Source organism: Camelus bactrianus, chromosome 5, assembly GCF_048773025.1.
Source record: "Camelus bactrianus isolate YW-2024 breed Bactrian camel chromosome 5, ASM4877302v1, whole genome shotgun sequence".
Classification (NCBI taxonomy): domain Eukaryota; kingdom Metazoa; phylum Chordata; class Mammalia; order Artiodactyla; family Camelidae; genus Camelus; species Camelus bactrianus.
In genome coordinates this window covers 64,494,717-64,522,060 of record NC_133543.1, presented here as the reverse complement: position 1 = coordinate 64,522,060, position 27,344 = coordinate 64,494,717, and the positions used below count along the sequence as shown (strand labels likewise).

General features: G+C 39.7%; 1 protein-coding gene and 1 long non-coding RNA gene across 8 annotated transcripts in view; one reads left to right on the top strand and one right to left on the bottom strand.

Moving 5' to 3' along the window:
• Positions 1 to 504, bottom strand: part of ITGAV (integrin subunit alpha V) — a 77,784-nt gene extending 77,280 nt beyond the window's left edge. The window contains exon 1 of one of the 3 annotated variants that reach the window (XM_045520424.2): positions 21 to 504. In XM_045520424.2, coding sequence (XP_045376380.2) covers positions 21 to 205 — 185 coding nt within the window. In that variant the 5' untranslated portion in view covers positions 206 to 504. The remainder of the gene's footprint in view (positions 1 to 20) is intronic. The other 2 variants (XM_010960014.3, XM_074364007.1) reach the window with 2 other exon arrangements.
• On the top strand, positions 499 to 22,844 carry LOC105072993 (uncharacterized). 5 transcript variants are annotated; one of them, XR_012507082.1, is made up of 6 exons: positions 500 to 1,087; positions 2,030 to 2,129; positions 3,005 to 3,207; positions 3,766 to 3,823; positions 20,931 to 21,116; positions 22,448 to 22,844. It is a non-coding gene; the product is annotated as an uncharacterized LOC105072993 (long non-coding RNA). The 5 variants fall into 5 exon arrangements; XR_012507081.1 differs by having other exon boundaries at positions 499 to 2,129; XR_006726735.2 differs by having other exon boundaries at positions 500 to 2,129; positions 21,013 to 21,116.
• Positions 22,845 to 27,344: the final 4,500 nt, after the last annotated feature.

Genomic DNA, 27,344 nt, shown 5'->3' with positions numbered 1-27,344 from the left:
TTCCAACTGCGGCCACTTACGAAGACGCGGTGGGCACGAAGAAATCAACCGCGAAGCCGAAGTAACTTCCCTCAGGGCCGGAGTACTCAGCAGGACTGTCCACGTCTAGGTTGAAGGCGCCGCAAAGAGGCAGCAGGAATTCAGCGAGAAGGAACAGTAGGCGGCCGGGGCGAAAGCTCAGCCGCCGCCGCGGCGGAGAAGCCATCGCCGAAGTGCGCGCGGGGCACTGAGCCCGGAGCCTCGGCCACCCTTCCCGGAGCGCACGGTGCCCGCGGCCCGCCGCCTGCCTGCGACGAAACTTGCCGGCTGCTCGCTTCCCGGCGAGTACCGGACAGCCCTGGGAGAGGCAGGAGGGCTGAGCTTCCGAGCGGCCGCCTGGGAAGTGGGGCGCAGGGCGCGCGGGGCGGGGACAGCAGCACGGGCGGCCCTTCGCCTCCCTCCCGCTGAGTCGCGCCTCGGGCTCGGGACTGCCGGGATGGGCGCCGCACCCCCGGCCCGAGTGCTGCCGCGGCCAGTGGGCGGAGACAGAGCTGGAGGAGGAGCCGCCCGGGAGGCTGTGCCATCTCACAGGAGGAAGTGGAGGAGGGGAGTCGGCCTCCGACTGGGGCGAGCCGAGCGCACTTCCGTGCGCGCTGTCGCCTCGTCTCTCGAGAACCGGACTCCTGTGCCGGGGCCCCAGACCTTCAGAGCTCCAGCGGCAGTGCTCCTGGACCAGGGCCTCGGGCCCAGCACCGGGAGGATGGTCTGGAGGGGGTGAGGGGGGCGGTTGGAAGTGGTCAAGCATCCCAACCCGCCCGCGTCCACCCGAGCGCCAAGAGCAGCCGGATTGCGCCGGGAACTCCTGTGCGACTTTTATTTAAAAATAAGGAAAGCTTTATCCGTTTCTTGTGTTTCTGCTACTTAAAAGCCTGGCAGGCTCTCACAAACGAAACTCTGTAATTAACGGTTGTTTTCCTCCCCGCTCTAACCCACACACAAACACTGGACTTAATTATAAACTCCCAGATTCCTAGCACAGCCTCTTCCAGGCGAGTTGTATTCAAACTGAACTTCAGCGGTCCACGGAAGGATGGGCAAAGAATTGGCGGTAATCGTTTTAAATAACGTCAGACTAGTCAAAACCTTATTCCTAGTTTGTTGCCTGAAGTCCTGTGATTTCGAATAACTAACTCGTGGCTTTACGACACTTGAGTAAAAATATTCTTTTAGAGTTAGAAGAAGGAATATGCACCTTGAGGCCCCTTGGGGCTTGCTTGCTGTGGTGTGTTCCACCCCGCCCAGGCCCCTGACAGCAGGACTGAGAAAGGAACCTTGACCTTTTCCTTTATATTCGCATGTACTAGCATCTGGCCAGGCATATAGTAAGCAATCAATAAAATGGTGACTGGATGAATGAATGGAGATGAAATGATGAGTAAACTTTGCGCAGAGGAAGTGGTTTCCCCATATTGTTTATCACATGCGAAAGAACTTGGTGAACAGGACTGAGTATAAATGCATTGTGTGGATCCTAAAAACTTACTAGAACAGTAGTTTTGAACATAACTATTCCAACATAACTATTAAAACTCAATTACAATGCACACTAATCTAATAGCTTTTAATCCTGTGAAGGGATGTGTATATAAATTGAAATGTCTAATCTGAATATATAGTACTTAATTCCATTATATATTTTGACTTTCAAATGTGATGAAAATACATGCAGCAAAACATTAGGCATGTTTTTACAAGCTATGGTCCAGCACTTGCCTAAAGGAAATTACTGTATGGGACATACAATTCTACACAAATACTGAAACATAAATACAAATGTACCTTTCTCCTCATCATGTTCTCTGGCACAGGAAGAGGCCATGGGTATGTACACATATACCCAAAGGGTCATTTGTGCTTTAAAAGACCTTAAAAACCTGAGAACCAATTAATTCCCTTGGAAATCCATCCAGATAGGGAGGGCAGAAGAGTGCCCTCTTCTAAACTCTGGCTGGGCCCAGTAAGCCCTCTCACTCCTCAATTTCTGATCCAGGACAGAGCTCCAACAGACTCGAGGAGTGGAGGGAAGAAACGAGAAAACCAGGAAAAGGAAGAAGGCGAGGCACTGACAACACTCATGGGCCCACTGAAATGTGAGTGAATGGGGACCAAAAGAAGTATTCAGATGGTGAAATGTTATCGTGTTGCTGCAAATGGCATTATTCATTCTTTTTTATCAAGGAGGGGAAATGTTTCGCATCTTTATCTACAGGTAATATATTTATATTTTCATAACAGTAAGAAATCAATCATTTGTGGCATTTAGAACACTTTCTCCATATACCAGGAAAAGTTAGTTGCAAACGTAAGAAGTTTCAGATAAATGTTGGGGAAAATGTGGAAATATCTTCGTTCCCTTGTTCAAAGAACTAAGCAGAGATAACTAAACTTTTGAAGTTTCAAAAACAAAAATGCAACTCTTTTTCCTCAACTTTTTTTTTTAATGGATTTAACTTAAATGGACTTTTGCTTAATAGGAATATTTACTTTCCAGGAAGCTTCTTTTGATTTTTCCCCTCAGGACTAAATGTGTTGGTAAGCCAAATAAAATATGTACTGTCTTTTATCTCTAGCTTGATTGACAGATGACATTTCACCATCTGAATATTTCTTTTCTCTCCAACATGCATTTAGTGTACTCATCTCACTTATATAATCTGGTTTTAAAATTTTCATCTTTTCTCTTTAATACCATGGGACTTAAAGGTCAAATTGAAAAGACCATATTGATTACTTTTGCACAAAAATCCTAAGAATGTCCATGTATGAATGCCAAGATTAAAAATTAATAGTGACATCACCACATAACCTCAAGTATGAAGAGAAAGTTAGTGAGTGGATTAAGAAACTATACATAAAACATATTGTTTCTATTAGACTCAAACTTACATTTTAACTATCCAGCCATATTTCCTCCTGGAGATGTGTATTTACTGAGCATCTTTTTTTTTTTTTCTATTGCCTTCAGAGTCCTTTTCAAACAATCTTCTAGGGTTTGAATAACACGTGATGGAAGATACCCTAGAAAACTGAGATTCAAAGCACGAAAACTGAGATTCAAAGCACCAAAACTGAAATCACAACACAAAGTAATTTTCATACCTGTTAACAGAAGAACAGGCTCTCGTTCTGTGCCTGAAAGGAGCGGAGCACCTTGGGCAGGAAGCTTCGGTAAAGTAAGACCTGTGCCAGTCTCCTCCAGTCTTATAAATATGCCACACTCCTCACTTCCTCTGGGCCTCTGTTCCTAAGGTTCTTTTTTCCTCAACCTGGAATATCATTCTTTCATCTGCTCTCCCATCCCAACTCCACCCAAACTTCAGTGTTCAGCTCAAGACTCATCTTCTCCAGGGAGCTTTCCATGGGAGCATAGTCTCCTTTTTCTTTAAAACGGCTTGTATTTTCAAGTCTAATCAATTCATAGCTTAGCATTTAATTATTCTGGTGTTAACTTTCTGGTGGTGTTAACAGTATTTGAATAGAAGTCTATTTAATATTAATTCTTGATGTTTTCAAGCATCTTCGATTTTTTCCGAGTGAAATTATCAGTTTCTTAAAACTAGCTGTTTTCTTAATTTATATCATCTTCCATAACATTGAATGCAGTGCTGAATTAATACATCAAAAAAAAAAATCACAAAGAACTTTGTTGATTAATTTTGTCTGTAAATTCTGTCGACTGAAAAAAATGCACAACCTGAAAGTTGAGAATTATGTTCTTTTTGGCAGACTTGCTGAGGACTTCAAGACCAGGAGACAGAATGTTCGGAGGGACTGCCCCAAAGAGGTAAGGGAAGAGCCAGGATATATAGGAGTTTTTGCAACAACAATCAGGTAGTGAAATATCAAAAGATTAATGAAAGAAAACCAGACATCTCCAGTTTATGAATTTAGTACTTTCCTAAGTATGAGAAGATACAAGAGTCTGGGCTCATTGAAACCATTCCTTTGATGTGCACCTTAGCTATCTAGTATCCTGTTCTTTTCCATCCTGAGTTTCCTCAGGGCTCACAGCGGAGGGTGGCTGTAGTGGCTGACGGCTGCAACATCCTTTGTTTACTGACATGGCAGGCAACATTTTTCATCCACAATTCCATGGGAGAAGAGACATGTTGGTCTTTCGCCCCCAGCTTTATTGAGGTATAGTTAACAAATAAAATTGCAATGACCATGTTAATCTTATCCATCATTAAATGCACAATGCTCAGCACAGTTCTTATTGAATAGCAAGAAACCAAGAAGTATTTGTTGAAGGATGAATGAATGTATGAATAAAAAAAGGAATTGTGATCTTAGACTGAACACATGAATGGAATAACATAATAAATATTCTTGCATAAGTGAATAAATGGATATGTACTTTTCGATAAGTAGAAAAAGCTCAAGAATTTTTTTATAATTAGCAAAGAAATAGGATTATACTACTAACTTTATCTAGAATAGTGTTTCTAAGCTTTTGTAGCTGTTTTTTATTCCTTGTTGCAATTTGGGATTAGGGTTTGGGGTTTATGAAGGAAATAAAAATTAATCATGAATAGCAAGAAACGTCCTGTGCACTCCTGGAATTCTCTGCATCTCATTGTGAAAAACCACTTTACTTTCACAATAGGCATTCTTTATTTCAAGGACATGCCTGGCAGGTTTCAGAATTTCCCTTCAAGTGATCAACATGTTATAAAAATATAAAAGGAAAATCATGTGTATTATTCCACTTAAACTAATTAAATATTAAAGAATCTTCTTAATTATAACTACTTAAAGGGATTTAATTTGTTTTAAAGCCTTAAAGTGTTGATGTGTACTCTGATGTATGCTAGAGATAGATCACATTTATCAGTACAGCATATATAATACAAAAAAAAAAATCCATGTTTGAAAGAGGGTAATATTGTCTAAGTGATTCTTCTATTGCTGGAAAGGCGAATTAGAAGCTTAGATATAGAAAGCAAAGTGTTTGCAGTATGTTCAGAATTAGAAAACATATTTTTTAAATAATACATTAAAAACATAGAATTTTTTTAAATCAATTTTTTTAAAATGTCATGAGCCATAAAAGAAATCATGTGGTATAATTTAAAATGTTTTTGGCACTTGATAGATTATTGCTAATGCTTTCTGCCTACTAATCATTTAGTATAAATGTAGCCCTACTGATACCAGAGATTATAAACCAAAACCTCTAATCCTTTTTTTCCCTCAGATTTATGATAAATGCAAATACTGATAATCAGAAGATCTTTAAAAAGTAAAGTCTACAAAATTACTCATATATTTATTTTTTCCTTGAAAATGTGTCATTAATGATAAAACACAGCATTCATATAATACATATGTATGTATATAGGTCCTGAAATTCTTTTCCTTAGATACATGCTTTCATCTTACTATTGTTTAGTGATATGTCATCTAAATGATTGTTAAAATATTTTCATATTAAGTAAGTTATCTCATGTCCCAAAAAGACATAGCTAGACATATGTCTCCAAAACACAATTTTGCAGGAGATATTTTAATATCAAAAACATAAGAAGGTAACATATGTATATATATGTATGATTGAAACATTATGCTGTACACCAGAAATTGATGCATTGTAACTGACTACGTCAGTAAAAAAAAAACCGAGGTGATCCTATAATAGCATTATATGTTAGTAAATATTGTTAAAGTGACATAACTTAGTACACACTATATTAGTATGCACTTTTCCATGCTCTATTATATAAAGAGCTATGAAAATCTGATTTTAGCACAAATAAAACAAATTTATTCACATGACTATTCCATTTTCTTTCCACTTACAGAAACACTTCACTTAACTAACTTTATTAAGGAATATGTTAACCATTAATTTACTCATCAAACATTTATTATTAAGTGCCGCCTATATACCCTACAATGCAACTGGAGCTTGAATTACCAAAGCAAATCAAACATGAACCCTGCCAGAAACCTACAGTTTAATTAGGCAAATACTTAAGTAAATAAAATTAGCTAACATTTATTAAGGGACATATTTCAGTATTTGCCAAGTGCTCCATTAAAATGCTTTATATGGATTACACATCTTCAGAATAATACAATTACTGCACATGGGTAATTTTGTCCCATTTTACAGAAGAAAACACTAAGTGTGGCAATGTTAAACTAGGTTCTCTTTGAGAAGTGGAGTCCATTTCCCCACCTCTTGAGTGTGGGCTGGATCTTTTGAATTGCTTTCAAAATAAGTGACCATGCAACTTTGTTGAGTAGGTCATAAAAGGCTTCCATAAAAGGCTTTCATAAAAGGCTCTCCCAGATGGAAAGCCAGATGCCTGGTGGTGGGAACTTACAAGCTGCCCTAGGGAGAAGCCCACATGGTGAGAACCTGAGGCCATGTAAGTGAGTCATCTTCAAAGTGGCTCCTTCTCCCCAGTCAGACCTTCAGATGCTAGCAGCCCCTGATAACATCTAACCTCAAAAGAGACTCTGAGCCAGAAACTATCCATCTAAGCTGCACTTTAATTACTAACCCACAGAAACTGTGAGATAATAAATTTTTGTTGCTTTGAGCCAGTACATTTTGGGGATAATTTGTTATTCAGCAGCAGATAACTAATTCAATGAGTTTCTGTAATTTGTGAAGGTCACAGAGCTAGGATGTGTTAGCGGTTTCAGCCAGTCACTTATGGCTAAAGTAACCATCTAATTTGTTGTCCAACTGGAAGACTTTACAGAGTAATAACGATGGTGACAGTAATTATATTGGTACAACAGCTATGCACCGGAACTATCTAGGACGAACTGGGGCATAGGATCACTCTAATTACAGCCTATGCTCTTTACTGCAACACAATTCTGTCTCCTATATAAATAAGGAGATACAATGTGACCAATGCAACAATGAAAGTATAACACAGGGAAGGGATGATCCACCTGCTCTGACAGAGACTGCTAGCTACCTCCCCAATATTCATTATCCCTTTGGTAATACTCCTCTATTGTGTGGTAGCAATCATGTGTCTAGCTGGAAAAGACAAAAACAAACAAACAAAAAAAATCCTGCATTTCCCAGCTCCATTATAGATGACCAGAAGATGTCAGTAGAAGTTGTCAGGTGGAGCTACTAGGAAACCTCATAGACAGGGGCTAGCTTAACTATCAGGAGTCCTTTTTCCTCTGCAATTTATTTACAGCTGATGCCTGGGATATGGATGTGATGGTTGGAGCTGCAGCAGTCTAACTGCAAATATGAGGAGTTATACTTGGTAATGAAGATGATGATTTAAGAATTACAGAGTAGAAAGTCTGGGTTTCTGATAACCATGGACCCATCATTCCATCTTCCTGTCTTGGAAAGTAAACCTATTATGAGAGAGAAAAAATATGCCTCTATCTTTGTTTAAGTAGATATTACAAGGATTTTCAGTCATACCTTGACTAACCTAATCCTAACCTTAATTCCTCAAAGAGCAAATTTAAATTTTGAGTACCAAACATTTGTATTCTTACCCTACTTTGATAGAAATTGTCCTAGATATATTGATCACTCTTCCTACTTTTCTAAGTAGCTAAAACAGAAGCACTGACAGTTTTCTGGATGATACAAGGTTATTATTATTTACAGAAAGTAGATTCAGTTTACTTCTTAGTGCCTAATAGAGTTTTATATGCCCTATGGAAGCTCGTTCAATTGTTGGTATTAATGAAACAAGCATGAATTAAGTTCTTGTGAGCAGTACTCTTTCAGATGGGCTGATGCCTTCACCTTTTTTATTCATTTAAATGAGTCATTTGAGGGGTTTTCTAAACTCTCCACTCTTACTTCCTCCAAAAACTTGAAGACTAATTAAAGATTTCCACCTTTCAGTCCTTGTGGAAATGTGCCAGGGGATTTTCATGAAATGTTAAATGTTAGGATTTAATAGGAAATTATTACATTCAGAAAAGGAGTCAGATATAGAGCTTTTAATCACATAATTGCATTAGATTTAACTCATAGAAATATAAAAGAATTAAATAAAAGGTTTGGTACATGTCCAGCAGTTTTGTAAGGCATAAAGGCATTTCTATAATTAGTTTCTTTTTCTTTTGAGTTTTGAAAAAATAAATTACTATTATGGAGATAATGCTACTCTTTAGGCATAAATGAGAGTCTGAAAAACTGAGTTAACTTTTTTATTCTAACTATTTCAGGTTAGTTATTCTATTTCACTTCAAAATATCTTTATCATTAACAAAAAATTTTGAACAGTTATTGTAATAAAATGCTCCCTACAAAGAATAAATATTTTCATACATGCAAAATATCTAGGATAAATATATGGAAGAAAACTTCAAGGACAACCTAACAATTACATTGGACCCAAAACACAATAGTGAATGACATTCATTAAAAAGAATTTAAGCTAAGGCTGGTTGATCGTTTGATAGGGACACAACAGAACCTTCTGCAGGGATGGAAATATTCTGTGTCTATACTGTCCAAATACTTACATTAGCCACTTGTGACTACTGCACACTTGAAATGTGGCTAGTATGACTGAGAAGTTAAATTTCAAATTTTATTTCATTTAAATAGCCACATGTAGCTAGTGGCTCCCAAACTGGACAGGATAGTTAATAGATGGTATCCACAGAGGTGAAATAATTGAATTTGATGAATTCTAAAGTCCCTTCCAACTTTATAGCACCATAGCAGGAAAAACGAGTGGTTAAATTTTATTTCTTCTCCATTTTTCTTCTCCATCCTGCACCAAATTTTCTGTTTCTAATATCTGCAATTAACTAAGGCTAAAGTAATTAAATTACTTTAGTCATCACAGAACTACAATGTGCCAAATGTCATGAAAAAACAAAACAAAACAGAATCTGCTCTGGCATTAACATTTCTAATCTTCTTGATTTTCCTCTTACTGCCTTCAATAGCCCTTCCTTTCTGGGACACTTCTCTCATCTTCAAATACGATGGCTAGGGAGCAGGCTGTGGATGGAGCAAAGCCACAGGAATTGATGGGGTCATGCAGGAGCAACAAGGTTTCTGAATTAGAGTCAAGCTGATTTTAAAGTAAAGTGATATTTTACTTGCATGTGAGAGATGTGTATCTGGTGGACTGTAAGTAATTCCCGCTATTGCCAGCATCCTTCTCAATGTTTCCCAGGATTCTCAAAGGAGCTTCAGCCCATATGGAGGTCTCAGTCCCACTTGTACCTCCCTTCTGCATCTGATCTGTTCACTCAGCCCTGCAGATACTATGTCAACCACACATGGAACATGGTCCCTTTTACAATGATTCCACAAAGCAGCCTAAATGCAAACTAGTTACTTGTAGCAGAATTCTGTGGAAAGTTGGAGGGCAAGGGTGAAAGGAACTGTTTTGCAGGTGAATATTTAATAGTCCTGTTCTTTAAAACCCTCAGCATTGCTACTGTGGGAACTTCTCCCTGCCTGTGTCCTCTTCTCAGATTCCCAACCTCCCATCGTGGTGTTTGCACCCACCTCCACCAGGCCCTCTTCTTTCTCTTCTTCTTGTTCCAAACCCCCATTTCTTCACTCTGGGCCAACACCATGTCTAAATCTCTCTCATTTTTTAATTCTGAGCAATTCAGGCTTCTCTATTTTGTCCCATTTTTCAGATCATGTTTGGGACTTATATTGCCAGACTCAAAATTTCAAATAAAATACTAAGTATAAAAAAATCTTCTTACCCTATAAAAGGATTCTGCTTCCAGATTTTGAAGTAAATTTTTCTCTTTTTCATATAACTACATATGCTTTATAACTATATATTACTATAAAGTAGTTTCAGAGAAGACTTGGTCATGGTCATGAAATTAATAAAAGGTGTTATGGGGGACTAGAAGGAAAAATCTTGAAGAATATTTATCTTCCCGTTAAATTATAGCCATTAACAATATAGATTAAATAAGATTTTGTAAACATGTCTGAGAATCTCACAAGCACTCTCAATATTGTCTTCAGTGGGAAATTTTCATGAGCACTAGAAAATGGCATGACAGACATTTCAGGAAGAAATCATACAAAAATGAAAGCTGTATGAATTTAAAAAGTGAAAATAGCTTGACATACAGATATATAGATACATAGGGAGAGAGAGCGTGAGACCACATTTATGCTGTTACCCACAGATACATTAATTAAGAATTCAGTCATACTGTGAGGATCTAATGTTACACAGAGGAAATGGAACTTTAAAGGAAAAAAGATAATTTTTTATTGGAATTGAGTTAAAGAATCAAGTAGATAACAATAATTGTTTTCACAAAATTAGGTGATGGCACCTACAACACATTTCAGTGATGCCGGAAGATGGATTTATCTATGCTATCACTAAGTTAAAACCTTTACTGACTCAGTATTATGTGCAAGATATCATGGCATTGTGGCAGATCCTACAAGGCTTTCAAAAATGAAGTGTTTGTCAGGACCCTTTCAACTGCAAGTGACAATAACCCAACTCACATGAACCAAAGCAAAAAGAAAATGGACTGGCTCGCAGAAACAGGAAGTTCAGGATTGGTTCTCGCTTCAAATGCAACACAGTTTCCAGGGAATACAGTCTTCCCCCCACACCCCACCCTCCCACTTTTTGCCCTTTTCCTTTTCCAGCTCTGGCTTCTTTTTTTTTTTTTTTTTTTTTTTTCAATCTTATCTTCCCCTACTGCTCCAGACTCCCCAGCTGACAAGGCAAGAAGGTCACCTACCATCTCAGGCTATGTGTCAAAGTGCAGCAATCCCATCCTAGCTGGAAAAGCTGCCTTCTTCTCAAATCAGTATATCAGCTCCAGGCAATGATTCTTATTGGTTCCGTTTAGAACAACTGCTCACCCCTGAAACGATCCTTCCGTCCGTGACGGAATGTGTTTACAGGCATGAAATATTGGAATTGGCCATGCCTGGGTCAGGTGATCACTCCTGTGGCCAGGATATGCACAGCACTATAGTAGATAGGATGTTCTTAACCATTCAAGACAGAGAGAGGGTAGTTCTACAAAGAAAGGGATGCAACCACACCTACAAATACAACATATGCCCACAGTGGATTGATAAGTAACACAGCTTGTCCTCAAGGAGTTTGTCCCATCTAAATCTCAGTACTTCTATAGGGGGGAAGTATCCACACATGTACCCCCAATTTTTAATTCCAAAACTAATCAGTTATCTCAATTACACAACATCTAAATAATCCCCCCAGTCCATCTTACTGTTATACAAATCTGGTTTTGTTAGTTTCAAACTATGTGTAAAAATTATTTGATCATTGGCATGGTATTTTTGTGGTGGCCAAAAGGCAATGCTGGCTTAAAACTTTTTCTTTGTGTGATAAATGATACATTTGTCTTTAGATATTGAGAAAACTATGTCAATTTAATTATTGAGGAAACTATGTCAATTTAATAAGCCATTTCCTCAGTTAATCTTAGCTTTGTGGCTGTGATGGTTTGAAAATTGTTTCTTGGTCTTACCACACTTCAGTTGCTATATTTAGAGATATTTAGAGATAATTTATATTTAGCGATAATTTATTTTAGCCTTGACAAAAAAAACTTACTATTTTATAGGAATTTTATTGGCTATAAAGCTTAATTGGTGTTATTTTCTACTCATGCTGTCTTGGTACATAGATAGAAATAAAAAACATGATATTTGTATCATATATTTTTCCTAAATGTGTCGTATACACAATAGAGTGAAATACAAGCTTTTGCTGGTTTAAGTCACTGAGATTTGTGGGTTAATTTGTTACTGAAATATATCCTAGCCAATCCTGACAAATACAGATGTGTTGAGTTGCAAGTTATCACGATTTATAGACAATAAGATTCTTACTATAATTATGCAAACATTGTTTTCCCTTATTACAATATGTATAATTTATATTCTGGGCAAACACACACATATATGTGTGTGATTTCCTAAAGTGACAGTTAATTCCACCTTTTTTCCAAGAGAAAGGGAAAAAAAATCATAATTTGGTGAGTGTCAGAGAGTCTTCAAACCCATAAAAGCCAGGAAGGATCTTTTATACCAGCTATCTGTATGTAGCTATTTTTTTTTTTTGTACTCTATTTCAGCAACATATGTTTTACAAACAGCTCCTGAAAGGGAGATTTCTGAGTAGAAGTTTTGTTACAAGACTAAAAATTAGGGTTTTCACAAGTTATTTCACTTTCACTGTGGCAAAGAAAATGCAGGTAGAACTCACCAAAGGATGTGGGGAGAAGGCAGCTATTGACGGCTTCATGGGTTCCTATAACCTCCTGAGAGCAAAAGAGACGCACAAGAAGACCAAGTCTGACTTCATCTGCCACTGAGAAGCAGTGATCTCTGGAACTAAAATATCACTGGTCTGATGATCTTTCTCTTCAATTAAATAACACTGCCTTCATGCTTTAACTCCTTGGTTTTCAAATGTCTCCTGGCAGTGGAACACTCTCATCCAATGACACATTAGCAGAATTCACATATATAAGACAGTTAAGAGCAGAACCAGACGTTCCGAGTATTACCATCCAGCACAACAGAAAGCCAGGCCTTTAAACGGGCAAACCAGCCAAGTTCCATGACGCACCTATCGTGGGTGCACACCGAAGTAAAAGGCTCGGCTGCTTCTCTCCAGCAGATTCACCTTCGTGCTTCTAGAGCAGCTTCAGAATATTCACCTGCACTTGGTCTTGTTCCTCCTCAGATAAACCTCCCTGAGCATCTACCTGCCTTCCCTAGTCTGTCTCCTGTCTTCACGAAGCTCAAAGAAATCTGCACTCTCTCCTTCTGCCTCAGCTGCTTTTTAAAAATACCTTACTCTTACTTCAAGACTTTAGCCCATATCAATTTCATTCAAACGCTTCCACTAGATTTTTGTTTCCCAAGGAGGCCTCTGCTATTACTGCTTCCCCAATTCAACCCCCTCCTCAATCAATCCATATTAGGCAAATGGGGAGGCATAAAATATATATATTTTATATATATATATGGCTTAACTAGATATATATTTGCTCTTTTTACTCAAATATTAAAAAAAAGGCTTCTGTCTGTACCCGGACATTGCCTGTGGTGCTGGGAGCGTGTACTGCACAAATGCAGGAGCAGCATTTGCAGGTGTGCTGCACAATGATGTGGCTGCCTGCCTCAGCTCTGCTCTGTGCTGAAGGCATCTCACTAGCATGTTTTCTCCAAGGGTGGTCTGAGGATCACCTCCACCTGGAGTCCTTGTGTGGAAAGTGTGATCAGGATCCCAGGCCAGGCCTGTTAAATCAGAATTTCTGGAATGGGGACCTGAGATCTGCTTTTTTAACAACTTCCTTTGGGGAGTTTTCATTACCTGTTGCTAAGTAACTATCCTCTTCCCCACTCCCAAACATGGTGGCTCAAAATGATGATTTATTATTTCTTATGATTCTGCCTGGGTAGACAAGCAGGCAGTCAGTCTCTTCTGGGCTCACCCATGCAGCATCATTCTGGTGGAGGCACTGCTAGACTAGAAGGTCCAAAATGGCCTTACTCAGGCATTTGTGGGTGGGTGCTCACTGTTGGGGGAGGGGCTGCCTCGATTCTCCTTTTTGTGGCTTCTCATCTACCACTTGGCCCCTGAAACCAGGGGGGCTTCTCAAGGCAGTGTCCCAAGGACACAAAGGTGGAAGCTGCAAACTCTCGTGAGGCCAAGGCTGTACCGGAACATCATTTCTGTCTGCCACATTTCATTGGTCAAAGCAAGTTACAAGACCAAGCCAGGTTCAAAGTATGGGAAATAGACTCCGTTTCTTGATAGAGTGAGTTTCGAAGCATTTGTGCCTGTATTCCCCAACACACCTAGTGTATTGCTAAGTATATACGAGGTACTTAATACTTTTAGCCTTCATCATCATGTCTGCAGAGATTAAGTGGTTAGGAAACTTCTAGAATATGGCATTTGTGGGTTTTGCTTTTGAATGGAAGTTTCTGCCTGCATTTGCTAGAAACAAGTTGGTTTGCTTTCAGGTCCTAGAACTAGGATTGTCAAAAAAAAAAAAAAAGCACTGATATCTACATTTCCGTTTTCAACCTACTCAAAATCAAATCTGGAATTTTTAAAAATATAATTAATGTAACAAGACTACATATTTTTGTGACTATTTTATTCAGATTTCTCTGGTGAAAAATTTTCCAAATGAAAAAAAAGGTCAGACTTGGCTAATGTAAATTTAGATTCCTCTTCTACCAAAGCTTAGCGATTTTGATAACAAGTGGTCTTATTTTAAGATGGTTGGGGGAGGAATATAGCTCAGTGGTAGAGCGCATGCTTAGCATGCATGAGGTCCTGGGTTCAATCCCCAGTACCTTCATTAAAAATAATAAAAATAAAATAAAAATAAAAATGGCAAAATTGTAGGACAGAATGAAGAAGGATTGAAGACAACCTGAGAAGTTAGGTACAGAGTATAAAAATAAACAATCATTCCAGGAGGAAGGACAGATACCAGATTTGCCTATGGTTGCAAAGCCTGTTGTGAGTCAGGGACAGAGGGAGGGTGGTCATCCAATCGACATCCACATCTCTGCTCAAGAATATGCTACTTTATTAGCAAACAACATGCAGTATTGAGAAAACGGATCTAAAATGTATTCTTGGAAAGTGGCCTATGAGGGGCTCAAATAGCAGTAATTCTCAAGAAAATTACCAGTCTCTGAGTGTAATGGTGGAACAAACCGTGCAAATCTTTTAATCAACTAATGGAAAACATGCTATTATAAGCCCTTGAATTTGCCTGCTGCCTCAAGTTAAAGTGTTTTATATATTGTACTGCACTGAACATTTGCTCTGGACATTTTTTTTTTCTTTTGGTTTAGTCTGAAGGAAAAGTTTGCCGAGGTTTATGTCTTCCTGAATCAGCAAGTAAATTTCCCATTACTCTCCCAGTTGGGTGAATCATCAGCCCGGCTTAAGGAAGTAACAGTCCTGGCCGTCTGGGTGGGATGAGAACATTACAGTGAATCAGTCTAGACAGCCACTTGGCCATTTATGGTATCATTTCCTCTTTATTACTGAGAGCCTAGAGAGCAAAGAGACACTCCTGGGAATATATGTAGGGTTACCAGATTTAGCAAATAAAAATACAGGATGCCCAGTTAAATTTGGATTTCAGATAAACAGTGAATAGTTTTTTTAGTATATGTATATTCCATGCAATATTTGTGACACACTTTCACAAAAAGAAAAAAAAAGAAAGGAAAAAAAGAAACCAAAAGACCCCCATCACTTATCTGAAATTCACATTTAACCAAGCATCCTCTATTTTATCTGGCAACCCTACATACATGGATCTCACTTCATACCATTCACCTTTTATTATCTGCAGAATGTCAGAGATGAAAGTCTGTTTCCTGAGTTTTTGAGAAGAAAAGTTGAGCAATTGTTCTTTCATCTTTTATTAATCATGTCAATACTATCCAACATCAGAGAAAGAAAAAATCATCAAAGACCAGAATTCCTCCCAGCAGTGATTCTCAGACTTTAATGTGTATATAAGCCATGTGGGAATCTTGGCAAAATTCAGATTCTACTTCAGCAGCCTGAGGTGGGGCCTGACACTCTGCATTTCTAACACACTCCCAGATGATAGCAATGCTACCGGGCCCTGGACCCACTTTTCAGTGGCAAGGTTTTCAGTGTTTCTCAAACTTCGTTGCATATTAGAGTCACCTGGGGAGCTCTGAAAAAGCTGGATGCCCAAACTGCATCCCATCCAAGTTGAATCCAAATTGCAGGGCGTGGGGGCCAGGTGTCAGTTTTTTAAAGCTCCTCAGTGTGCAGCCAGTGTTGAGAACTGCCATCTTTGATGAGTCCACTTTGACGCTGGTTGATGTTTATTATCACCTAGCTGGGAGGCAAACCTTTTTAAAAAAAAAAAATTAACACTGTGTTTTATCACACATTAATTGTAATCTTGAGAGATGGACACGTGAAGGATTGTCACCACAGTCTTTTCAGTGTGTCCATTTTCAATTGTGCTTTTCTAAGTAATGGAAGAAGGCAATCGATTTTTTATTATTTTAACTGTTAGATCACTAGTTTCCAAATTTGGACGTTTTCTCTCTGTAACACACATTTTTCCATGAGTCCAAAATAATTTATTTCTCTTAATGTTTCTAATGGAAACCAAACAGCCACCCCACCTCAGAGTCAGTCTGGCTTGGAAAAGACTGGAATTTATAGTCTGTTACTCTTTGTGAGGCTTGGCTAGAGTCAAGGAATGTGACTTAGGGAAGGAAATCAAATCTTTAAGTTCTTGTTGTTTTTCACACAGAGATACGTCAACAAAAATAAAAGCAGGCCTTCAAAGCTACTGATAAGAATATAGCATGTATACAACACATATTTACACAGAACAGACAGGTGCTGACATAAAGTTAGCTGTGGGAAACTTCTATAAAAGCCTTGCTTCTTAAACAAACACCTTCCTCTTTTTTCTTCTAATTGTGTCACTTTAGTGTCATCCATTTTTATGCTATCTTCCTTAAATCACAATCTTTTCTGCAATATTATTTAGTTGGAAAAAATGCTTATTAGGTTTCTTGTACCTTACTCGGGAGTGTTACCAACAGAACTTTTTCTGCCTTTTTAAAATTTATCCTGCTGGGTTTTTTATTTTTTTTGGTCCCTTCAATTCATCATGCATTCTCCTCTCTTGTCATGCCTGGCCTACACCCTCCATCACTTCTCTGCTCAGTTCCCTACCTTGTGCTCAAACGTTTCAGAATCTGTGACCAGATCTTGACTTGACCTGCCTCCCTCACCAACTCCAGCTCCAGTAGTCATCATGCCCTGGGAAACAACCTTAAGAAGCCCACACATGCCCCTGACCCTGGGTGGCCCCATCAGCAAGTTGAAAGGCTGCCAAGATGAAAAGTTGGCTCAGAAGAGGTAGAACAGACCAGTAGGGGTGGGTGGCAAATTGCTGGGCAAACATTTAACTGTGGGTTCTTGGTGTACCCTTTCAGAGAAATTTGCCTGGGGGAAGGAAAAGTGGAAAGTGGCTCTTAGGTAGCAGAAGTCTCCCACGAAGAGGAGGAAGTTAACCTGATCTGTCCTGCACAGCTACCTAAAAACGTTTTTGTTCTACATAATGATAGTTTACTCTTCCTGCCATGAAAGGCTTATATACATTTCCTTACAGAGCCCAGAGTGTAGCAGTGCGGTGTACAATATAACAAAAAATAACTAAGTTAATGTTTATTAAGCGCTCACTCTGTGTTTATATGCATCAGACCTCTAAATCTTTATAACCACCCCAACAAGCACTCTTACTGTGATTTTAAAGATGAAGAAACTGAAGCTTAGAGAACAACAACTTGGTGAAGGTCACACAGATAGTTGGTAGTAAAGCCAGGATGTGAATCCAAACAGATCAAGTCAGAGGTGAAACCTTGCATATAGCTTAGCTACCATGTGTTTGCATATATCCAGGGCCTCCACAAAGCAAGACTGCTTCTTATGTGTAGCTCTTGCAGGGAACAACAAGATCCTAAAGGACTTTAATTTTAAGTATTGATGGTAGTAAATGCATTCACTGTAGTAGCGTTCTCCAAACTGAATTAGTGGTTAAAGAGGTTATTTGAAGTGTTATCTAAGTGAACCACAATAAGAACTTTATTCCCTTCTCAATTTTCTTTCAGTATTTCTGATTATAACAAAAGTTAAGTCTCAGATTGATGTAAATTTGTATTAATCTTCCTTTTTAACAAAGAAGGGCAGGCCTTAGACTGAGGATCTTTAGAGAATTTAGTGACATTGCTTTATATTCATTTCTAAGGTTGCCTTCTACTTATGGCAAATGATTCTATTTTTCTCGTTCTCCATTTATGGCAAGGATACATATCCTCTTAAAATAAAATTGAAATACCTTTTTTTAAAAGGACATAGTAGAGTTGATACGCAGATATGTCAAAAATCATGCTATTAGTACTTCAGTGGCTAAAGTTTAGAAAGCTTTAAACAAAACAACAGAAAAAAAAACCCAAAAAGACTCTGCAGTCTTATTTCCATTAGCTGCATGAAAATGTCTGAATTAAGAAAGAAATTAAAAGTCTAGCCCTAAGGAAAACAGAATGTTAACTGCTTTTGAATTCCCCTAGGCTCTAGATTCTAGCGTTCTAGACTACAGAAAAATCAGTTATTCCTCATTCCCTGCTCTGAGGCTGTATTATATTGTAGAAAGAGCGCTTGATTCACTCTCAGAAGCTGCAGGTTGGATCCAAGCTCTGCCATTAACTAACTTTATGCAGGTCCTACTACCTTCCTTGAATTCAGTTTCTCCATCAAGAAATAAAGGATCAAATTAAATTGTTCCCTCTAGCTTTTTAATCTAGCTTTCCACACTCAATGGATCTTCAGTGGTCTGCACATTTATTTGCCTTTCTTCCAAAGTGCTTTTCCAGGTGAAGCTTTGTGTAGGTCTGTACAACTCACTTACTTATTTATTTATTTATTTATTTTTTGAGAGGATGTAAGCCATGTGAATGCTTTATTTTGTAAAGCTTGCTTTTGTTATCAAAAGTTACCCAACTTAAAGGCTCATTTGGGAGTTGGGGGCGGGCACGATTACAGGTCAGCTGCCTGTTACAACTTGATACTATTCTGGGATAAAGTGAGGCTTTCACTTCCTTTACACCATTCAAAGAAACTAGCCTGAATTCCAAGAATGCCCGTGGCCTTTACCAGACACTGCACTTTCCTCTGTATGTGACTATTTTTACATTGGGTGCAAAGTACAATTAATTACCACTGGTTACTGGAATAGAATGTAATTATGGCCTGAAAGGATGACCAAACTGCCTTGCCTTGTTGGATGACTAACTGCAGACCCTCTTCCAGAGCTGTTTATCTGCATGATCAGCTTAGCGCTGTCACCCAGCACTGCCTGGAGTAAACAGACGGCCTGTTGAAGTGACTGCCCTTAAATCTCCCAGGTTCTCGTTGCCTGACAAAAACTAAAATCAAATCACACACTGAAAACACAAAAGGCAGAAGACAAGACCAGTCCTTGTTAATGTGTGAAATCACTTAAACCCCTAGTTGCATAATTCAGACTTTAATGAACACCTTTGCGAAGGTTCTAGCATATTCGGAGGAGAGGAGACGCAGCCGCCCTGTAATCAGGCATTAGTTAGAAAGATGGATACAGCACATTCATCTCATTACAGTTTACCACCTGGCATCAGTCACATAATTCTCACACGCTATTCTTCTTTGTGTTTGCAAACGTTTTAAGCACTTTACGAGACATAAGGCGTTAAGGCTTTCATGAGACATAATGAAAGTGGTGAAGGAACAGTATGAGTGTAACTGCATTGAGATCCGGAGAATGCACAGATAAGTATCTGCACAACCATGCTAATCTACCAAAAGGGCAAAATAATAAATTTTCCATTAACAATAACCTTAAGGGGAGGATACAGCTCAAGAGGTAGAGTGCATGCTTAGCATACGCAAGATCCTGAGTTCAATCCCCAGTACCACCTTTAAAAATAAATAAATAAACCTAATTAGTCCCTATTAACAATAACCTTTATAGGTTCTTATCCTGGAGACTATATTAATGGAAAACAATGACGTATTTGTTAAATGTCCAATACAAAAAGTCATAAGAAAAGTTTGATATACAAATGGGACCTGATCAAACTTCTAAACATTTGCACTGCAAAGGAAACCTATGGACTGGAAGAAAATTTTTGCAAACGACTGACAAGGGCTTAATCTCCAGAATATACAAACATCTCATACAACTCAATAACAAAAGAACAAACAACTTAATGCAAAAATGGGCAAAAGACCTAAATAGACATTTCTCCAAAGAAGACATACAGACAGCCAATAGACCCATGAAAAGATGCTCAATATCACTAATTATCAGAGAAATGCAAATCAAAACTACAGTGAGGTATCACCTCACACAGGTCAGAATGGGCATCATTAAAAAGTCCACAAGCAATAAATGTTGGAGAGGTTGTGGAGAAAAGGGAACCCTCCTACACTGTTGGTGGGAATATAGTTTGGTGCAGCCATTATGGAAAGGAGTATGGAGATTCCTTAAAAAACTAAAAATAGAGTTATCATATGACCCAGCAATCCCACTCCTAAGCATATAACTCGAGAAAACTCTTAATTCAAAAAGATACATGCACCCCAATGTTCATAACAGCACCATTTACAATAGCAGGACATAGAAGCAACCTAAAGGTCCATCAACATATGATTGGATAAAGATGTGATGTGTATATATATATATATATATAATATATATAATGAAAAACTACTCAGCTATAAAAAGAATGAAACAATGCCACTTGTAGCATCATGGATGGACCTAGAGATTATCATACTAAGTGAAGTAAGTCAGTCAGAGAAAGACATGTATCACTTGTATGTGGAATCTAAAAAAAAAACAACACAAATGAACTTAGTTACAAAACAGAAACAGACTCACAGGCATAGAAAACAAACTTGTGGTTGCCAAAGGGAAAAGGGGGAGAGAGATAAATTAGGATTTTGGATTAGCAGATACAAACTACTATATGTAAAATAAACAATAAGTCCTAATGTATAGCACAGGGAACTATATTCAATACCTTGTAATAACCTGTAATGGAAAGAATCTGAAAAACTATATATATATATCTGAATCACTTTGCTGTACACCTGAAACTAATACAACATTGCAAATCAAATATACTTCAATGAAAACAAAGAGAAAAGTTTGATATAAAAAAAACTAGCTCCATGACCTGAATACGGCACAAAGTAAGTGTCTCTGGAATCTGGTTATTGACAGTCCTTAGAGCAATAAACCCGAGCACATGCTCAGTTGCCATTGTTCCTCAGTTTGGAGTAATCATCTACAAACTGCTTGTTTGTCAGGATCGTGGAATAGTTAGGGAGAAGAAGAGAGCTAACTGTAGCAGAACTTGAATAATGTAAGCTTCTGCTGGCTGAACGCTAGCACTGGTATTGTCAGGATTCACCCAGGATAGATCTCTGATACGACTGTGGACACTTCGTGAGATCAAGTTTGATGGGGCTACCACAATTCACCGCACTAACCCGGTGAGTCTCTCCCTACTAGATGCGCGAGCAGCTTTGGTTGTCGTGGTTGACTCCTAGCAAACCAGAGTGACCTGGGGGACTGGGCTCTACCAGTATACCTCTCCCCTGTAAAGATGGAAAACTGAGAGTAAGGAAAGCTAATCCTAAAGGAAGGAGGGGAATTAGTGAAAAAGCTAGCAAGATGGGTGGTAAACTAGGACAGGTTTTCAGTTTCCAGGATAAAGGGTCAAATAATCAGAAATAAATTTGGATATTGCAAATTCAGTCTAGTGAAGGCCAGGTATCCAAAGTCCAAAATGAAAGTAGGGTCATATTTTGAGGCAATGGGAAGAAGTCTTCAAAGTACAGAGTATAAATGATGGTCAAATAGGATACATAGTCCAAATATTCCAGAAACTTCATCTGGAAAAAAGGCAAAGCCTCTGGAAAGTAGTTTTGATCAACCAGAACAAGTGGAATATCCATCTCCAGCCACAAGGAAAACAGTAAAAAAAACTCTCCCAAAAAGGTCATGCCTGGAGTTAAAAGCCTGAGAGTCTGGAAAATTCAAGTACCTAAGACACTCAAGCAAAATTCATCCAAGTAGGTAAAACATACAACAGGAATTCTCGGGGAGACTACTTGATGTTATACCTGGAATGACCCAGGTTGGACACAGGAGTGGGCGGGGACTGGCACCCAGGCTATAGGAAATGTAGCAGACAGAGATCAAAGTCTAAAGGAAAATGAAAATCCAGGCAGACAGTGCAACTGAAGTGTCATTCAGAAGAAATGTGACAAATAAACAAAATTTAGTCATCAAGCAAAAGTCTGGAATCAAGAATGGCAGAGAGGAGGGTTCGAAATTGCACACAGGTGGCGGACCATGGAAAGATGCTTTGAGGGCTGTTGGAGTAGAATAGAGTTGCTTTTCCTAGGTTCCCAAGTTCTTATCCCTTAGCAGGTGGAGAGGGTGTCTCCAAGGCCACTGAGTTTACTCAGACCCAGTTTAACTTTCTTCATGAATTAGGCTGGTGGGAGGAAACTAGAAACATGAAAACTGTGAGTCTCAGTAGGAAATGACAGAGATAGTAATCATACTTGAATGTGGAAGACTTTTCTAAGTATAGAATGGATTAGATTAGAATGGCAAGTAAATGAAAGAAAAAGTTGTGAACACCTGAAAATTGGGCCCTGTACGATTAAATCATGCAGCATCTATGCAGTGAGCTATAATGCTGGCATTTGCAAGGATCACAAAGAGTTTTCAATAACTTAAAAATGTTTTGGGGCAACGGTGCTTTCCCTCTCCCATTTACTTTCTTCCTTTCCAATCTGGGCCGGGAGCACAGCTCAGGCAAAGAAGGGCGCTGAGAAGGGTGATTCTGCCTGTCATCAAGGAGCCAGAGACCAGAGAATACACCGCCAACACTCCCAAGTGCATCCGCAAAGTGGGCTTCAAGACACCTGGCCCTTGGGCACTCTTCAAGATCCAGAAATTTGCCTCGAAGGAGATGGTATCTCAGATGTGCGCTTTGACACCAGGCTCAGCAAAGCTGTCTGGGGCAAAGGGATAAGGAATGTCCTGTACTGCTTCCATGTGTGGTTGTCCAGAAAACATACTGAGGATGAGGAGTCACCAAACAAGCTTTACACGTCGGATACCTATGTACCTGTCTCCGCTGTCAAAAATCTATAGCCAATGTAGTTGAGAACTAACAGCTGTTATAAAATAAAGTCATAAAAAGCTTTGCTTTGTTGAGTGCACAGATTCTTTACAGAATTACAGATTTTATCAGTTATAAATTGTATTCAGCTGCTGGTACCAGAGAACTGCAACACCAGTGCTTGAGCAAGAGAGTGTTTATTTCTCCCGCAGAAAATAAGCGCAGAGCTGGCCAGGGAGTCCCACAGTCATCAGGCACCCCGTCTCTTTCTATTTATCATCTTCAAAGTTGACTAAAAGAGTTGCCAATGCTCTGGCTCTCGGGTCCACATTCCAGGCAGGAAGCAGAAGGAAAGAACAAAAAATGTGCATGCGAATGACATGTCCTCTTTTGAAGGGGTGTTCCTAGAAGTGTTGCTGTTTTAGTTAGAATTAAGTGGAGGCAAAAAGTAACAGAGGTGCAAAACAACAGTGGCTTAAATGTAATCAAAGTTTTTTTGGGGGGGAGGCTGGAAGCTACACTGCCTAAGGGTCCATATGGCAACTCTGCTCCAGAACGCCCTCAAAATGAACTCTTTCTTTCTTGTTGGATATCTCTTAGTGACTTCCATTCCCAGATCACCTCATGGATCAAAATTGCTGCTCTAGCTCCAGCCACCGTGTGGCATTGTGATTCATAATAAGAAATATATATTTAGTCTTCATCCTGGTTTTTAGCACAGAGCTCCTGAAACCTCTGGAATTTCCTAAGTGATCAGAGAGACAAAGTTATCTTTTGTTATTTATAACAAGTACCTTTCAACCACATCAGAATTTATGTTAATGAGGTGACTTTTGGAAAGCACCTAAGGGTGGGGGTTGGTTTCCAGGGGACCCAACCCCGACTAGGTAGGTGCTGGGAGAGTGGCCTTTCCAGAGGAGGCAGGGAAAGCTCTGCGCCCCTTCCCACATACCTGCCCTGTGCCTGTCTTCCATCTGGCTGTTCCTGAGTTGTTTCTTTTTATGACAAACTGGTAATCTAGTAGTACACTGTTTTCCTGAGCTCTACGAGCCACTATTGCAAATTAACTGAGCCCCAGGAGGGAGTTGTGGGAACCTCTGATTTATAGCTGTCTGTCAGAAGCACAGGTGACAACCTGGGCTTACGACTGGCATCAGAGCCGGTGTGGAAGTGGCTGTCTTGTGGGACTGAACCCTTCACCTGTGGGATGTGACACTGTCTCCAGCTGGATAGTGTCAGAATTGAGTTAAATTTTAGGACACTCCGCTAATGTCACAGAAATGCTTGGTATGTGGAAAACCTACACATCTGGCATTAGAAGCTTTGTGGAGTGCTCTAAGTAGAGCACTGGGAGTAGAGAGACACACAAAAAGAGTGAGAAGAGTGTGTTTTTCCCTTTACGTACCGTATCTACAATCTAGCCAGTGAAAGAGAGAAAGAGATAGGGAAGAGAGGCAAACAGCCCACACTTGCTGCCTTCAGGAAGCTTTCTGGAAGCTTCCATACAACCTTTCTGCTTATATCTCATTTGCCAGGACTTAATCATAGGGCCACACCTAGCTTCAAGGCAGCCTGAGAAATACCGTATTTCCAGCTAGGCACAATAATAAATCAAGTAAAACCAAGATTCTAAGACTACGGAAGGCAAGACCAGTGGCTATCGGCTAGGCGGCTGGAATCCGTACAGTGACTGAAACGCAACTACAGGACTTTAAAGCAGAATGTGCCCTGGGGGGCATGAGACAAAGACATGAAGACATACCTTTTGACTGGGACCAATGTTGGAGACGCAGAGCTTGGGAAAGGGTGTGGAAAGGCAGGCATTATTGGGGGGTGGGTTGTGGGAGAGGGTGGGTATTCAGTGCAGAGGACATAAAAGTGCTGAGAAGTTAGGAACAGAAGAGAAAATAGTGAGGGGGAGTGTCTCAAAGGAAACAAATGTGGGGACTAAGGGCTGGAATGACTGTCTTCCAAATATATACCTTTTCTTTCTCTTTTGCTTTGCCCCCGTCACTGGCCACTTCTCCATCCTAGGCTCTCACAGATGTGACCATCTGTCTCTCTTCTGAAACACTTACCTCAATTGTAAGCTAACACTTATTTGGGTAAGACTGATAATGTAAGCTCCACGAAGTCAGGCATTCTAACCTTTTTGGCCAACAATTGTACCCCCATGCCTGGCGTGGTAACCAGTATGTCATAAACAAGCAATAAACATTTGCTGAGTTAGTGAAATAAATATGTGGAGGAAAAGATAGGAAAAGAATCCTGATAGTGCACAAAACAAGATAAGGTTTTTGGAAAGATGCCTTTCAAAGATAAAAGATACATGAATTAGTGAGGCACCACACTTTTCCAGAATAGTCATTGCTATGAACAATTACAAACTGGAAGACAAATAACTATACATTATTGCTCTGTTCTTTTCCACCCATGATAGCTCCACTTAAATGAATCATCTGGTCTCTGCCTGACCCGGGGCTCCTTCTCCCATACCTGCTCCCTGTCCTGTGATGTATATAAATTATCAGTCTCTGAATGGAGTCCAGAAAAGCATTGCCCAGATTCACAAGAGGATGTAATATTACTTCCTATCTTACAGTTACTGGTTGTGTGACCTTGGGAAGTTTATTTTACTGATCTAGGCCTCAGTTTCCTTATCTGTAAAGTGGGAATAATAAACCGACAGGTTGGGGTTTTTGAGAGGATTATGTGAGATAGTCTATGTAAAGCTTTAATCAGCAAGGCTCTCCTAACGTGCATTCAATATATATTAATGATTATCACTTGTCCACAGAACAGAATGCTGGGAGATGATGCTCACATTTTCCATGAGGAGGCAAAACCCTTCGTCAACGAAGGGTGCACAGGAGAACTGCTGAGAGGAAGTATTCCAGGGGTGGTGGCAGTGAGAGAGGGGAGTGGGGAGGCAGGGAGAGGGTTTTCCAAGCTCCCCCAGCCAGGAAGAGGCAGCACCATGAGGTGGGAAGTTGGGAGAGGGTGATAGAGTCTTACCCATACTAGCTCTTGGGGAACTTCCAAGGCCAAGTGGGTAGTAAAGAAAATCTGACTTGAAAATTTCCTCTCAGGGGGAGCAACAACCTTGGCTGCAGCCATGTGAGTCATGGGTTCTGGAGAAAAAACAGCACTGACTCAATGGATTGGAGACAGAGGGAGTTTCCTTAAGGACAAGCTCCTGAATCAGCCACTGTTTGCCTAAGATAAAATAAACTATACTTACCACTGTGTTAGGGAAAACCAAAACACACAAAACTCTCAAACACAAACTAAATAATAAAGGAATTTACTGGCTCACCTAACTGGAAAACCAGGGGTAGGAAGCTCTTGGCTTCTGCCTCTTTAATCTCCATATGAGGATCCATGTGTGACATGCTCATGCTTCATTCTAAGGCTCTTCATGGTGACAAGAGAGCTGCAGCAGCCCCTTCTCACAATATTTCTGGCTAGAGTCCAGCAGGAAAGAAGAAGTCTTCCACCTCGATGGCTCTGACAGAAGCCCCGGAGTCACATTATCTTGACTGTGAATTAGTAACTTGGCTCAGGCCAAATCTGGGCCACGTAACACCCTCCAGAACTGACAGTGGAATCAGCTGCACAGGAATTACAGGGACTAGAGGGAGGTGGGGTTAGGGGGGCAAGTGGGTAGGGGAAGCAGTCAATCTCCAAACATAAATTGTGGGCTGTTACCAGAAGTAGGTAAATAGATGTGGGTAGCCAGAAAAGAAAGTTTACTACACTACCCATTATTTTATCTTGTCATGTGTTGTAGGCACTGTTGAAATGCTACTGTATTACACACAATGGGAACCCTAAGAAACATCCTTGCTTTGGCTTTAGAGGTAAACTCCCTTAGAGGTAAGTTAGAAGTTAAGTTAAATCATCGGTAATTTTTCCACACTCTGGTTTAGAGAGTCTTAACAGTCCTGGGCTATCCTACTCATTGGGTACAATTTGGACTGTTTTTAGTGTCAATGCTGTTGTCCATTGTCAACAAGTTTGTCTCCCTATCACCCTGCCAACTGCTAGAAGGGTCTAGCTGGGTGCCCCACATAATGTCAGTATTAACAAATGATTTATTCCCTGATTCATTCACGTGAGGGCTCTGTTTCCAGTCAGATCTGGCACAGTCAGAAGCATTTGAGCTTCCGCTGGCTTCGAAACAGGAATTACAATTCTTTTTGGCAAGTGTGAAATCACTGTAACTCGTGTTCTTTAGAAACACATTTGAACAACATCCTGCTGACTGGAAAGATGCATAGAATCCCTCAACAGAACAATTGCTCGTCCAACACTTACATTTTAAATAGAAACACAATTTCAAGTAATTAATTTTAATTGTTTACCAGCCTGTTTTTAGCAGATAGGCCCATACTATTATTCTTTGAGCACAGGCAGTTTTTCCAGAGCAAGACAGAGACTTTTTTTCCCTTTTCAGTTGGAACTAAGGTGTAAATTCATCAACAGAAAAGTTGAGAAGTATCCATTTAAATCTGCGGCACTGAACCTGACCACTGATCCTGGGGCAGGGGTGTGTGCACGTATTTGAGACAGACGGACAGAG